General features: G+C 44.0%; 1 protein-coding gene across 1 annotated transcript in view; it reads left to right on the top strand.

The window, feature by feature from the left end:
• The first annotated feature begins 21 nt into the window (after positions 1-21).
• The window catches only part of ndufaf2 (NADH:ubiquinone oxidoreductase complex assembly factor 2), a 36,473-nt gene continuing 24,718 nt past the window's right edge, over positions 22-11,776 (top strand). Inside the window, exon 1 of the mRNA XM_079553098.1 lies at positions 22-212. Within this exon, the coding sequence (XP_079409224.1) occupies positions 98-212 (115 nt within the window). The 5' untranslated portion in view covers positions 22-97. The remainder of the gene's footprint in view (positions 213-11,776) is intronic.

Genomic DNA, 11,776 nt, shown 5'->3' with positions numbered 1-11,776 from the left:
CTTTCTACTTCCTGGCGTGCGCACTCGCATAAACAAGGAGACTGCCAAGGAAAGTAGAGCTATATTGCCAGCAAAAACGTATTTATTTGATGTAAATATGAACAGATTAGCAAGTGCATTACGCCGAAGCTTTGGAGTCGTTCGTGACCACGTTGGGACGGATCATTTGGGAAATAAATACTACTTTATCCCACAGCAGAAGACATGGACAGGTAATTATCTCATCTTGCAATGTAATCTAGTGTTTTGTGGCTGTACTTGTAATATTTTTATACTTTCACGCGTCCAAAATGTGCATAATTTGACTTTACCTTCACCTTATCAAATTGTAATAAAAATAACTTTCCACTAGATGACGCTGTTGCTATTCTCATGCCCCTGCAGTGGAGTTGTTTTCATGCATAAGTCTGCGCTATAGATAGTTTACTGGTTCGCATAAGAGAGGAGGGATATATAGGACAAATTTAACACACTTGGCTCCGACTTCAAAGAAAACGAGTAAGCTAACTGCTGGAGATGTACCGATTAGTTTGTCTGTGGTGAGGATTTAGAAGGAGGTCATCTATCCCTACTGAGACATGGCACTTCAGTTGTATGCAAGGCTCGAGCCAAGCACTGGATGTGTGTCATCTCACTAATCTGTGCTAGGACGCCAGGGGTGTCCTTTTCTCTTCTTCTTCTTCTCACTCATATCTTTGATCGTATAAACACCAAGGACATATTCAAACATTCCAGCTTTTCTTACTTAAGAATATGTATTGTTATTGCAACAGGTACAACAACATTTTAAAGGGGAGGCAATGCAGGCCAGTTTTCAAGATTTTGTTGTTTTAACATGTACACTCTTACTTGGACACAAATAGCTGAACTGCAAAGAAAAAAGGTGAAATTAGAATTGTTGCTGATATTTTCCGTAATACTTAGAGTATTCAAAAGCTAACCAAAATCCACCTCGATTTTTTTTATCTAAAAGGTTGAAAAATATAGTAAAACTGGCCTAATATTCAGATTTTGTTGCAGAAAGTAGACTACTTTGCCTGATTTTATGCATTAAAGGCCTTACGTCAATTAACAATAAACAAGAAATCTCATATTAATGTCAATCATTAGTGGCACTTGCTTTTTAGGCTAATTTAAAACAGTCGTGGTATCAGAAATCGTTCATGGTATGCAGACTTTTTCTGGTGGCGTAGTATGTTTTTTCCTGATCTATAATTGAAATTGTCTTAGTACTGTAGATCTGGGTTAGTCTGGGGCTGCACATCACACCTGGGGATGTATCACCAAATTATCGTAAAACAAGGTCACACAATAGCCATACCGGGAGAACTCCAAATATAGCAAATGTGTCAAACCAAGAAGACCTAAAATGGAGGAGTAAATAAGGAAACATGTGACCAAAATGTTTAGATCTTTCTGTAAATCTAAATCAGCAGACCTCAGTGTCAGTGATGCTGCTTTTGTGACTTAAGGCTAAAAACTCAGTGCTTGTTTACCTGTTTACATTGGTGTGGTCAGTGTTTTTTTGACTTGCCATTAGCAGAGCACAAGCCTGGGTGAAGTGATGTGTTTAGTCTATTGTCTTCATCATTAACACCATCAGAGGTCAGAGCAGATAACAGGCCACAGGTCAGAGGTGAAAGGGAGCAAGGCCAGTGTCTGCTCCAGATATGACACATCATTTGTTTCTAGACAGACAGCTTTTATGGATGTTTTACCTGGTATTACTGTATTCATCTTCCAATGAAGGAACAGAGGAGCCTGTAAAGTGGTGACGATGAAGATGATGATGAGGGGGTTGTTGGTTTTGCTTCTGCGATGGTGTTGGGCTGGAAGTGGATTGTGTGATGCATAATGAATGACTTGAAGAGATCAATTGACAATCAAATTGCATGATGGCATATTAGAACGATGGTGAGGAGTAGCACTACAAGAAATTAAAACTTGAAAAAACTAAACACATCACTATTTCCATCCATCCATCCATCTTCCACTTGTCCGTTGCCGGGTCGTGGGGGCAGCCATCAGAGCTGCCAAAATCACATCACACCAGTCGCTTATGGCTCCTCCTGCAGGTGGTGGGTCCAGGGGAGGACGGCCTCACGATTAAACGGGCCTGTTGGTCTCTCATAAGGGGCTTCTGAACCGCTCTTTGTCTGACCTGTCACCTAGGACCTGCTGTTTGCCATGGGAGACCCTACCAGGGGCACGAAGCCCCCGACAACATAGCTTCAAGGATCATTCAGACGCTCAAACCCCTCCACCACGTTAAGTTGGCGGTTCCAGGAGGGGAAAATCAAATCACTATTTAGTTAGTTATAAGCTTTTGTTTTCCCTTTCACGTTTCCACAGACTGGGAACTCTACTTCAGTCTTCATCAGAGGTAAGGTATTTGAACAAAAGCTTTTTGTTATACCTAGTGTCTTTCTAAAAGAACCTTAAAAACTAATTTGTAAACAAGAAGACACAATGAACGTAATTAAAGGAAAACAAATCACTGATTATTCTGATATTCAGTGCGGTGAACAGTGAAGAATTACTTTTTCTGTGGAGAGTAGGTGAAAGCCAAAGGACTTTATAAAAACCCTGGCTTATCTCACATCAAGAGAAGCATATTTGTTTTACATTATCCCAACAAACATCTTTCAAAGAAAACCAAACCGTTTCTCCTTACTTTCCCCTGTAAGCCGCCAGACCTAAGGCACACTGCAAATCCTGCTTCTTTTCCGCTCAGCTTGACTTTGTGCTTCACCTTTCCTCAGCCATTTGCGCCCACCTCATATTTATAATTTATTACAAGACTGCTCCACCACCCTTGGCTGTCAGACTATTTAAATGAGACATCGCACAAACACTATATTTCCTGCACGCTAACAGCTACACGCCACAGTCCAACCGCAATAAAAAAAAAAGAAGAAGACTGAAGCGTAAATGTATAGGCAAGGTGCAGTAAACGAGAGCCACACCATGAAAGACGTAAACACTCCCAAGTTTATAGATCCCCCTCCCAAGGCGCTGGGACTATCTCGCAATGTCAAAGATATTGTGTGAACACCTGGACGGGAAGGCCTTCTGATTCAGGCCACATTGTTCAAAACTCCCACAGATCTCTCACTGTAAATGGGAAAAAGATGCCTGACCCATAGAACTATAACGAGTAGCTTTACCCTTTTTCCCGCGTGCACCATTGCGGAAATAAAGCCGATGTATTATTCAGTCCATATGTCTTGCTAAAGCAGGCTCTTTTTGATCTTAAACTGATAGGCCGAGTGTGGGCTGGGAGGGGCCTGAAGGCATGGGCTACAGGGCTTTCCACATGCATTACAAACCCACTTCAGACTCCTCTTTCTTCTTCTTTTTTTTTTTTCTTCTAGTATTCATTTGTCCTGTTCTTGCTCGGTCCATCCGCCACCTTTAGCCATGCTTTAGTGCTCCCATTTTCTACCTCTCCCCTCGCGTTAACTTCAGAAAACTGGGGCGTAAGCAATCCTCCATTCGCTTGGGTAAGACGGAGACGCTAATGGCCCGGTCCGAGCCAAAGACCAAAAGTAAAGCGATTCCACGTACGTTTTACATGTTTTGTCTGTTTACTGAATCTGTCCTTCTTTGCTCGTCTCTTCCCTTTGTGTTGTCTCTTGATTTCTCCTTCTATTTTTTTTTTCTCCCCAAACCTGCTTTGAAGCCGGGCGAGTAAAGATTTCTATTGAAAGCATCAGAGAAGTTGGGAGCTCAGGGGAGAGAGATTTCTATTCCCTGTGCCAGTTCTTAGTTCACAGTCCTTCGCTCTGGCCGCTGCCCTTGCTGCAACATCAAAACGAGTATGCTGTGAAGGGGCACACCAAGGAGAGCTGTGCCCGCGATTGTAATTTCATTTTAAATTGCATAGCTTTGGCTGCTTTTTCGATGTAAATTTCATTCCGTTTAAGGGTCGCAAACGTACTAGAAAGACCCTTGCCATATGCAGAACCAGATCTTTAAGTTTTTTGAGTTAAGACTTACTTTTTGTTGGCCACTCTGCGTTTGACCTATATCCTCCAGTGCAGTCAGCAGCGGTTGGTGGAGCTGCAGTGTAGCACTCAGAGACTCTTCTAGAAATCTAGAAAGCTGTTCCACGTTTTGAATACAGTTACGTCAGATAAAAAGGGGTACTATATTGTAAGGCGTCTGTCCAGTAAAGTTGAGGTGCTCCTAAGGTATTAAATATGCCTTACAATATTGCACGGTAGCTTGGTAGCTTCTAACTTCACCCCAGTTTGGAGCTATACCTATGCTAAGAGAGGCTAAATGCTAACACCATTTGCGTGTCTGAGCGCACGCACAAAGACCAGACAGTTACGCATCAGCTTGTCTAAGCTCAGATAAGAACATATCTCAGTAGCCTATGTAAAAATGGTGGCCTATTTCTTCAAAGGTTCCATACAGATAATTGTTCTTGCCTGAGTTTAGATGAGTTGATACATACCTGTCTGGTCTTTGTGCGTGCCTGTGGAACAGCGTGGTAGCTTCCAACTTCATCCCTGTTTGGAGCTATAGGAATATGCTGGGAGAGGCCAAATGCTAACAACATCTTTGGTCGTTTTGTGTGACTGAGGGCACGCACAAAGACCAGACAGGTCCGCATCAGCTCGTCTAAGCTCAGGTAAGAACATATCTCAGTATGGAAAAACGGTGGCCTGTTCCTTTAACATTAGCCTATTATGATTGTTTTATGTCGCTAGGGGAACCCGGAGCACCCACGAAGAGCCACTCAATTTAGAAATTGAACTTGAAACATTGTTGCTGCAACCACTCAGCCAACATGACCTGGCATTTCTCTGCGATGAACTGCAGTGAGACGTGAGTTTTTATTTTATTACTGCAAATATTCCATCCCACGTTTTTGGGACGGCAACTGTTGCTCATTAGGGTGAAACTTTACCCCCGTAACTGAATGGGTAGAAGTTTGATATCCACTAAGAGCTTGAGCATGACACATCATCTTTTGCCTGTGTACGCTGTGTGAATGTGAGTGATCTGTTCCTTGTAACATGCTGTAAATGCCCCCTGCAAAGACCATATTGCCTTAGTAGAAACTGTTCTAAAGTGCTCTATAGGCTGTGGTGGAACCCCGCTGTTGTTAATAGCAGATTCAGGACTGATCTGAATCTGAGAAGCTCCCCCCTTGGCCCTGGCTCCTCCCTCTCCTCAGTGTGGTGTGCGTCCGTGGGCCGGCTCTCCCTCACTCCACATGGGGCTGGTGTCACGCCGCCCGGGATGAAAGCGAGCCGTTCTCCGATGGGCTCATTCGTCTTCGGGCCTGGCGCTCTGACGCTCGCCTCGCCTCCCTTTATTTAGGGAGAGAGGCGCGCTGACATTATCGGCCGCTGCAGGCACATTTGAAAATAATTGCCTGTATGATTGCTATTTTTCTTAGCTCTTTGAGGAGGTGTTGTCTTTGTCTTGGAATCAATGGCTGCTCAATAGTGGACAGGGGAAAGGCAGTTTCCTTTCATGTCGCACTGAAAAGGATGTATTTTTAGAGCTATTCATTTTAGGAGTGTGTGCCATGCAGTTTTAATCTATTGGTCCTCTCCAGTATGCGGAGAATGGAGACGATCCAGAGGTTCTTTAGAGCTGCATCTCAGAGAAAAGATGCATTGACTTGTCGTCCTATCACCATCCTTCTTTCTTTGTCTATTATTTATTTGCTTCCCTGCCCTGTCTCTGGAAGAGAAAGACTGAGGTGGCGACAACCTGCTGTTACAGGTTGGCCAACAAAAACAGCCTTATCACACAAAATGGAATATTGTGTAGCCCTACGTAAACAATATTCATGAAATGTGACAATCTGCTATGTTGGAGAGATCGCCGTATTGCGATTCAGTGCTTCATTGTTTAACTCTTTTCCCCTTACACTTCTATCAGTCTTTTCCCCTGACACTTCTTCACTGTGACCAATCACAGTGAAGCGTTGAACCCTTAGAAAATGCAGGGATGGCTTAAGATCTTGCTTTCAGGGAACATGAATTGTAATCTAAAAAGAAAAAGAAAAAATATATATTTTCCTTCGCAGTGTTTGGATTGGCTTCTGCAGTGTCACAAGACTTACAGTACTTGGGTTCAGTGTTGCTCTAATTTTTCACCAGGGCTGGACTGGCAGAAAAAAAATTGGCCCTGAACTTTTTGGTCAAGACCAGTCCTGTACCGCTTTTTTTTTTTCCTTGTACAAAAACATAAGCTAAAAAACAACAACAACACAGGACTAGACAGCCGCATGTCATTTCTGCCGAATTCAAGCTAGCACCTCATGGCACTCACGATATTAACCTTGTGGTTTACAACTTGCTGGAGCATTTGCAAAATTACTATCCATCCATCCATTCATTTTCTTCCACTTTTCCGTTTCCGGGTCGTGGGGGCAGCTGTTGGACCTGCCCAAATCACCAGCCCCTCATGGCTCCTCCTGAGGGAGTTACCGCGGAGTTAACTCCACCGCGGAGTTACGGAGGTGTGGAGTGAGAAAAGAAGTCCCGAAACTATAGTAAATCCTTTCAGTGGACACAAGAAGTTATTTCCAACGGACAATGAGGGGCAGGCGGGATCATCACCTGACAACTCCCAACATGGGTCTCGAACTCTTTTCACTTGGCAAATATGAAATGGGGAAGCATGAGTGATGTTATATCCAAGAAATTGGCCCCATTGCTCATTATAAGAGATTATTGGGGAACCATGAGTCAAGACCGCATGCCAACGGAGGGGTATAAAAAGTGGCAGATGGTAGAAGTGGACCAGTTGTGTAATTACATCCTAATAATAACCTCTGCTACAGTGGGTAATGTTGTTTCTATTGTGGGCCAGTGTGGTGCAATTTGGGCCTGTTCTACATCTGATCTGAGCGGCCCACTGGGAAAAGTCCTGGTGCTTCCGATCCGCCCAACCCTGTTTCTCACTATGATATTGTATTGATGATGGGAGAGTTGGACCACTGTGCAAATCCCTCTCCAGTACATCCCAAAGATTTGATTTGGGGTTAAGGTCTGGACTGTGGTGGTCAAAAGGATAAAACTTACTTACTTAAAGGAACAGGCCACCGTTTTTTCCATACTGAGATATGTTCTTACCTGAGCTTAGACGAGTTGATATGTACCTGTCTGGTCTTTGTGCGTGCCCGTGGAAGAGCTTGGTTGCTTCTAGCTTCACCCTGTTTGGAGCTATAGGAATATGCTTCGAGAGGCCAAATGCTAACAACATCTTTGGTCTTACTGTGATATGTTCTTACCTGAGCTTAGACGAGTTGATACGTACCTGTCTGGTCTTTGTGCATGCCCGTGGAAGAGCGTGGTAGCTTACAACTTCACCCCTGTTTGGAGCTATAGGAACACATTGGGAGAGGCCAAATGCCAACAACATCTTTGCTCGTTTTGTGTGACTAAGGGCACGCACAAAGACCAGACAGGTACGCATCAACTCGTCTAAGCTCAGACAAGAACATATGTCAGTATGTAAAAATGGCGGCCTGTTCCTTTAACTTCCTTTTCCTCGCTTAACTATTTATTGTGACTGTGGCAGCCAACAGACAAAATACTTTTTTTTTCCATTTTGGAACCGTATTGACAACAGACGGACTTCCGTACTCCTCCACTAAGACCATAACCTTCCTAAATGACGACAAAATTTGAGCGACGGTGCATGTGTGTTTTTTCCAAAGCAGAATGTGTGTGTTTTTTACCTCTACTCCATGCCCCTAAACCCGCATAACACAACAACAGATGGCGGCGTGTCATCAGAGCCTCCATTCAAGTTGCATATTTCCACGGAAAGAGTCGCAGCGGAGAGAGGCGAGGGTCCAAATGGCTGTTTATTCTGCCACAAGTCGTCCCCCGGGTGCGATGAGCGGAGGGCCGTCCTACCGGAGGACAACTGCGACGTTTACCAGCGCGCGGCCATGTCCTGAGCGGGCCACACTAAATCATACTAATGGATCGGCCGCCTTCTAATTCACTTTAAATGAAGGTTGTTGAATCATTATAGGCAGAGCAAGTGCGTTCAGCTCATCTCGCCGGATAGTGAGTGCCAAGTGTGCGTTTGTTTGTGTATGCGGGAATGTAACTACTTCATTAAAAAGGCATTCGAAAAGATAGATGCGAAATGCTCGTGCATGTTTAATTTTATGCTACAAATGGGCCTCGGTCCAGCTTTTAGGACGTGCTGCTGAACATTGCCCCGCTGCATGTTGGCGTTAGGAGCTTTTCTACTGCCTTTTGATGCACATTAAACACTGGCCGAGGTTGAAACGCCAGTTGACCTTGTGGAGTTGTGATCTGTGTCAGTGTCACCAACATCATTTATCCCAAGTTTTTTTAAATTACTTTTAAATACTAGATAATAGCCCCTCGTGGAACCGCCACCTTAACGTGGTGGAGGGGTTTGAGCGCCTGAATGATCCTGGGGGCTATGTTGACGGGGGCTTCGTGCCCCTGGTAGGGTCTCCCATGGCAAACAAGTCCTAGGTGACGGGTCAGACAAAGAGTGGTTCAGAAGCCCCTTATGAGAGACCAACAGGCCCGGTTAGAACCATGAGGCCGTCCTTCTGTGGACCCACCACCTGCAGGAGGAGCCATAAGGGGCTGGTGCACTACAAAAAGTAAACATCAAGCATTGGCTTAAATGACTTGAATTGAGGAAATGTATCTTGTTTTGAGCGGTTTTCACTCATTTAGACACTTTTCCTGATCGGACCAAGTTTACTTTGCTTGTTTGAGGACATTTAAGACCAGTTCTAGGGTAAATCTCGCTTGAAATAAGAAAGTAAAATTGCCAATGAGATAAGACCAATTTTCTTACCCCATTGGCAAAGAAAATTACCTGAAATAAGGTCGAAATGTATCGAAACGAGTCAGAAACATCTCAGAACAAGTGAATTAATCTGGATGGATACTAGATAATAGGACAACATGAAACATTTTGTACTAACATCGGTTGTAGTACGTCTTGTCAACGACTATATTTGCATTAGAAGCTGCCATATAAGGGAAGAGAGCATCCAGCCAATATGTCAGTCCTGTAATATTTGGAGGAAGGAGTAGTTTGTACGGTGAGAGATGGAAAAAACGCACACAGTTGAAACTATGGTTGTTCTACTAGCGCATACATTTTTCAATCTGACCCGATATTGATACTTGGGCTCAGAGAAGCAACCAATAACTAAGTATTGCTAGTCTGATACAATGAGCACAAGCCATAGTATCCAATATAACAACAGGAAGCCTGAAAAGATCCTATTCACCTTATTCCGGAGGTTCGCGTGGGCGCCGCCATGAATTTAAGTTAACATGGGACTGGAGAAGTCAACATAAAATCAGTTACTACATGAAAACAAAGACGTTTTTCGGCCGCGCTGAGAAACGTTGCAGTGTTGACATGTTGCAAGTGAACATTGGACATTTTACACAAGTCTCTCGTTCTCCGTTTGAATGAACGGGCTTTGTACAACGGAAGTGCCGAGACAAAGCAAAGAGTGGCAAAAGTGGGGAGCGGGGCGGAACAAGGTGAATACAAGCGCCAGAGCACATGGTTAAACTGCATAACAAACTGCCAAAGTGTGAACACACCATCTACAAGTCCTCTGAAAGAAAAATATGGTGTATAGGATTTGTTTGGGTTCCCGCCGTCTCCAATACCTAAATTGTGTATTGGCTTTACTGGTACATTTTACCCTTTAAGTAAAAACTTATCCATCCTTTTTGAGAGATGTAGGATGTGTCCTTTGTGGTTTAGAAAAGAGACTAAAGCTACAACTGATTATGGGTTCATAAGAGTTCAGTCACTGAGCTTTAGTCAAGGCCTTGCACTAATTGGAACTGGGTGGGAGAAAGGTGCTGGCTTTGAGGAAGTGGAAGGAGATTAAATGAATTTTAAAAATGGAAATTTAAACCCCATAAAACAGGTCATCACATCATTGATCATTGATTCATTCATTCAAATGATAGAGATACGATTTTACCATTAGTGAGTGTTTGTGGTTTGGACCAAAGCATCGCGCAACGCCAAGTGTGGTTGGGACGTGGATAAATGTCTCAATAACCAAAGAAAAAAAGGCACTTTTATTTTTGAATGTGATGTAATGTTTTGAAATGTTTACAAAAATATCACAAGTTATATTTAGTCTGGGGTCCACCAACTCATTTTCTTGTTGGAGAGGTGTGGTTGGAGTCACAGCTGTCATGTTGGATCTGTAAATAAACTTCTAGTTATTGCCTAGTCACTTTTAGGTTTTTATTATTAATTTCATGTGACTTGTATCTCTTCGTTTTGCTTTGTACTTAACTACAATGAGTACAGTTTTTTGGTGTAGCACATCTGCCTTTCATATTTTGATGACTGAAGCCGTGATTTAGAAGGTTGTTGGCTTACTGCGCCACATGCTACGAGTGATATTTCATGTGTCTTCATGCCCATAAAGAATGAATGGGACGAGTTTGACCCAGTAACTGTGTACTAGTTCTTCTAGTTTGGCGTGGTTACTGGCCGCTGTCAAAGTCTCTCGTGGTGAGACGGCCCGTGCGCTGTTTTGACACTTCTGGGCCTTGTTGTCTGTCACAAACCCAGGCAGGAAAGACTGACGCGTGAGCGCACATCTCCTCCAGCCGCCCGCATCTCTACTTATTCAGCTTCCGAATATTTTAATGCAGCAGACAGGCAGAGCGAAACCAGGCTGCCGCCACAGATACGGCGAGACGAATAAGACCGAAGGAATAAATCCTTGTGGAGGGCGGCGGAGAAGGTGGGGTTCGCCAAGTGAGTGACAAAGAACAACGGGGATGCTGACATATGGGCTGAAATTATAGACTGGGGGGTAGGACGGAGAAAGAGTCCCACGTGAAGGGGAGGATTTGTGACAGAAAGAGGGTGAAATGAGTGGGTGGGACAGGCTGCCGGAGCGGAGGTGGAGGTAGGTTAATGGAATGAGAGAGCGGGCGATGGTATAGGTGGAAGGGGGTTGGAGGAGAGTGATGGAGGTGAATAGAAAGGGGTGGACAGCTCAATGGATGGACCTCAGCGCAGGAGCAGTGGGGAACATGGGGGTAGCAAGGAGAGGTGCATGTGCGAGACTTCCAGGTTTTTGGTTAAAGGAAAGGGGAATACCAAGAGACTCTATAAGGTGTTAAGAAGGGTTAGGTACTCGTCGATACCTGAAAAATCTGTTGTATCAATAAAGCTAGATGCAGAAGGCAACTCATCATTGTAATGGCCATGGCCTAGCAGAGGGGCAATGAAGCTTGTTATAAGAATCATAATTTTTCACTCTTTTAAGACATTTTCTGACAGACTATAAACATTTAGCACACACAAATAAAGTGGAGGCGATTTCGGGTCCATGTGAATGACTTTCTTTATTCTGGTTTTAGGAAATTAAGCAGATTGCCCAGTAGTGCAAGTGAAAAGCCAGCTAGTGTTAGCATAAAGGTTAGCGTTCGCCATTATTTAATGCTTTGTACTGTATTTGTGGGCTGCAGAACCACTTTCGCTCCTGTCCATGTCTCTGTATCTTTATTTGGTCATGCATACAGTATATTCAGTATGTATTAAAGCATCCATCCATCCAACCACTTGTCCGTTCGTGGAGGCCGCTGTTGGAGCTGCCCAAATCACATTGCACCAGCCCCCTATGGCTCCTCCTGCAGGTGGTGGGTCCACGGGAGGACGGCCTCACGATTCAAACCAGGCCTGTTGGTCTTTCATAAGGGGCTTCTGAACCGCTCTTTGTCTGACCCGTCACCTAGGACCTGTTTGC

Source organism: Gobius niger (genome assembly GCF_951799975.1).
Source record: "Gobius niger genome assembly, chromosome: 1".
NCBI classification, from domain to species: domain Eukaryota; kingdom Metazoa; phylum Chordata; class Actinopteri; order Gobiiformes; family Gobiidae; genus Gobius; species Gobius niger.
Note: the sequence above shows the minus strand (reverse complement) of the source record. Positions and strands in the feature narration are given on the sequence as shown.